General features: G+C 37.7%; 1 protein-coding gene across 1 annotated transcript in view; it reads left to right on the top strand.

Moving 5' to 3' along the window:
- LOC102498442 (vomeronasal type-2 receptor 116-like) overlaps positions 1-4,262 on the top strand; it is a gene marked incomplete at its 5' end in the record, with an annotated part of 24,433 nt that overhangs the window by 5,453 nt on the left and 14,718 nt on the right. The window contains 1 exon segment of the mRNA XM_027766246.1: positions 4,022-4,180. Coding sequence (XP_027622047.1) covers positions 4,022-4,180 — 159 coding nt within the window.

A 4,262-nucleotide genomic window follows, 5' to 3' on the forward strand; every position in this document is an offset into this window, starting at 1 on the left:
TTTTTTGTGTCATTTTCAATTTCTTTTTTTAGCTTCTCATAGTTTTCCTTGTGGAGGTCTTTAACTTCTTTGGTTAGATTTATCCCTAAGTATCTTATACTTTTGGTGGCTATGGTAATGGAACAATTTTTTTCAGTACTATCTCCATGTGTCTGTTGTTTGTATATAGAAATGCTATAGACTTCTGTATATTAATTTTGTATCCTGCAACATTACTGTACTCGTGCATTACTTCCAGAAATTTCTTCATGGAAATCATTGGGTTTTCTATGTACAAAATCATGTCATCTGCGAATAGAGAGAGTTTCACCTCTTCTTTTCCTATTCGGATGCCTTTAATTTTTTCCTCTTTTCTGATTGCGTTGGAGAGGGCTTCCAGTACTATATTGAAAAGGAGTGGAGAAAGTGGGCATCCTTGTCTTGTACCCGTTTTTAGTGGGAAAGCTTTCAGCTTTTCTCCATTCAGGATGATGTTTGTGATGGATTTTTCATAGATAGCTTTGATTGTGTTGAGAAATGACCCTTGTATGCCAATTTTGCTGGGCGTCTTAATCATAAAGGGATGTTGTATCTTATCAAATGCTTTTTCTGCATCAATCAATATGGCCATATGGTTTTTGTCTTTTTCCCTGTTAATAGGATGTATTACATTTATGGTTTTGCATATGTTGAACCAACCTTGCATTCCTGGGATAAAGCCTAGCTGATCATGATGTATAATCTTTTTTATAAGTTGTTGGATATGGTTTGCTAGTATCTTGTTGAGAATCTTAGCGTCTATATTCATCAGAGATATTGCTCTATAGTTTTCCTTCCTTGTCCTGTCCTTATCTGTTTTGAGGATAAGGATGATAGAGGCTTCATAGAATGAATTAGGGAGAGAGTCACCCTTTTGGATCTTTTGAAATAACTTGAACAGAATGGGTATTAACTCTTTGAATGTTTCATAGAACTCAGAGCTGAAGCCATCTGGGTCAGGACTTTTCTTAGTTGGGAGGTTATTTACTACTGATTCAATCTCCTGGCTTGTTATGGGCCTATTTAGACTTTCTATATCCTCCTGGGTCAATCTTGGTAGATTATACGTGTCCAGGAATTTGTCCATCTCGTCCAGATTGTCTTGTTTCTTGGCATATAGTGGTTCATAATATCCTCTACTTATGTTCTGTATTTCTGCTTTGTCTGTTGTTATATTTCCTGCTTCTTTGCAGATTTGATTCACCTGGTTCCTTTCTCTTTTCTTCTTAATGAGTCTCGCTAGTGGTGTATCAATTTTGTTTATCTTTTCAAAGAAGCAGCTTTTACTTTAATTTATTTTCTGTATACTTCACTTATTTTCAATTTCATTTATTTCTGCTCAGATCTTTATTATTTCCTTTCTCCTGGATTTTTGGGGATCATTTTGCTGTTGCTTCTCCAATTCTTGAGGCATGATGTTAAGTGATCCATTTGCCTTCTTTCCGTCTTCCTCTTATGAGCACTAATTGCTGTAAACTTCCCTCTTATGACTGCTTTTGCAGTGTCCTAAAGATTATGGAAACTGGTGTCCTCATTGTCATTAGCTTCCATGAATCTTTTGGTTTCAGACTTTATTTCATCAGTAGTTGTGGAGTCATTCAGTAGTAAGTTATTTAGTTTCCATGTATATGAGTATTTTTGAGAATTTCTCTTGAAATTAAACTCAAGTTTAATTCCATCATGGTTGGAGAAGATGCTGGGAATAGTTTCTATGCCTTTGAATCTGTAGAGTCTTGCTTTGTGCCCTATGATGTGGTCAATCTTCGAAAAGGTTCTATGTGGGAGTGAGAAAGAAGTGTATCTTGTAGTTTTTGGATGGAAAGTTCTATAGATGTCTGTTAAATCCATTTCATTTATGGTATCATTCAGATCCTTTATTTCTTTATCTATTTTTTGTCTAGATGATCTGTCCAGAGGGAATAGTGCAGTGTTGAGGTCCCCAACAATTAGTGTATTGCAGTCTATCTCCCATTTTAGATCTAACAGTCTTTCCTTCACATATTTGGGTGCTCCTGTGTTGGGCGCATATGTACTTATAAGAGTTATATTTTCTTGATCTATTGGTCCTTTTACTACAATATAGTGTTCTCTTTGTCTTTTCAAAGAGTTTTTGTTTTAAAGGCTATATTGTCAGAAATTAGTATTGCAACTCCAGCTTTTTTTTGTTTCCCTATTGCATGAAAAACCTTTTTCAAACCCTTCATTTTCAGTCTATGTATGTCTTTATTGATGAGGTGGGTTTCCTGTAGGCAACAGATAGAGGGTCTCCGTTTTTTTTTTTTTTTTTTGTTTTTTTTCAATGCATTCAGCCAGTCTGTGTCTCTTGATTGGGGAATTTATTCCATTTACATTCAATGTTATTATCGATGTAACTGGATCTGTCCCGACGTTTAAGGTGGCCTTTGTCACAGCAGCCTTTTATTCCTTAGTTTCTGACTGTTAGCTCTTTAGTTTTCCGGGAACAGTACTTTCTTCAGGGTTTCTTGAAGAGCTGTTCTGGTGCTGGCAAATTCTTTCAGGTCTTGTTTGTCTGTGGCGATTTTAATCTTTTTTTTCCTATATGAAGGATAATCTTGCAGGATACAATAATCTTGGTTGAAATTGCTTCTCTCTTAGGACTTTCAATACATCTTCTCATTCTTTCCTTGCTTGCATTGTTTCTGTTGAGAGATCCAGAGTTAGCCTGATGGGATGACTTTTCTATGTCACTTCTCATTTCTCTCTTGCCAGTTTTAGTATCATGTCTTTATCTGTGGTCTTGGATAGTCTGGCTATGATGTGCCTTGGGGAAAATCTTCTGGGGTTGATTCTAACTGGGGTCCTTTGTATTTCTTGGGTCTGGATGCTTGAATGCCTCTTTAGACTCGGGAAATTTTCTTCTAGAATTTCGTGGAATAGATTTTCCATGCCGTTAGTTTTCACCTTCTGGGATGCCAATTATTTTGATATTTGGGTTTCTTATGGAATCTAGTATTTTTTCCTCTTTTTTTTTTTTTTTTTGTATTCTCTATCTTTTTCGTGGTCCTTTCTAGGTCAGAGTTTTTATCTTCTACATCAGTGATTCAATCTTCAGCATGGTGTAATCCACTTAATACTTTCAAGGGAGTTTTTTATTTCCTCTATTCCAGACTTTATCGCTAATAGCTCCATCTGGTTCTTTCTCAGAGTGTCCATTTCTTCTTTCATATCTTGGAATGACTTCCTCCTCTCCTGTAGTTTGTTGTCTTTTCTGTTCCAACTCAAAGAATTTGTTCACCATAAATGTTCAAAATTGTTTGTCTGACATTTTGGTAACATCGTCCATCAGCATAAAAGATGGAGGGGAATTACTCTGTACTTTTGATGGAGATGTATTTCCTTGTTTATTCATACCTGAGGCTCTTCTACTTCTAGCCACTGGAAGATGTATTCAATTTGAATACCTCTTGTGGGAACATTTCTCCGACTAGGAGTAAGATATTTTCCCTTTTGCTGCAAGTTAATGTTTGCCGGTGTCCCTCTTCTGTTGCTTTTACCAATGAAGTATCAAGAGGGGAACTCTACTGAGGTGTCTGAAAAGCAATATCTCCTTTTCGTCAGGTGAGTAAGTACAAGGGAAGATCCCAGAGAAAGTTATATTACTAGGGGATTAGTAGATATCTGATTATAGACCAGACTAGTCCTTCTGGCAGAGTGGAAGATGAAGAGGAGAGGGTATTAGGTGAAGCAACACAAGAAAAAAAATGCACAGAAAAATAAAGAAAAAGTCAAGTGCCACACTAATGCTGAAGGCCTGCTGCTGTGTTTGTGGCCTGCTGCTGGGGACAGGACAGGCTGTGGGAGGAGGAAGACCAGGAAATTAACAAGGGAATAAACCTGAAAAATCCAAAACAAAAAGAAATGGCAACCTACCTAGGGGGTGGATGCTGGGGTTGGGGGTCTGCAGGTGAGGCCAGGGAGCAGTGATGTCCCTGCCTCAGAATCACTGGCTGGCCCAGAAGCAGATTGTTTCTTTTTTATTCAGGTCACATACGGTCCTTTTGACCCCACCTTAAGTGATAAAGACCAATTTACATCAGTTTATCAGATGGCCACCAAGGACAGCTCTCTGACTCATGGAATCATCTGCTTGTTGCTGCATTTTGGCCGGACATGGGTGGCGCTCTATGTATCTGATGATATGCAAGGGGAGCAGTTCCTTCAGGATGTAAAGGCAAAGATGATAGAAAAGGATATCTGTGTGGCCTTTACAGAAAAGCTCCCTG

This window comes from Tupaia chinensis, unplaced genomic scaffold, assembly GCF_000334495.1.
Source record: "Tupaia chinensis unplaced genomic scaffold, TupChi_1.0 Scaffold141791_1, whole genome shotgun sequence".
Classification (NCBI taxonomy): domain Eukaryota; kingdom Metazoa; phylum Chordata; class Mammalia; order Scandentia; family Tupaiidae; genus Tupaia; species Tupaia belangeri.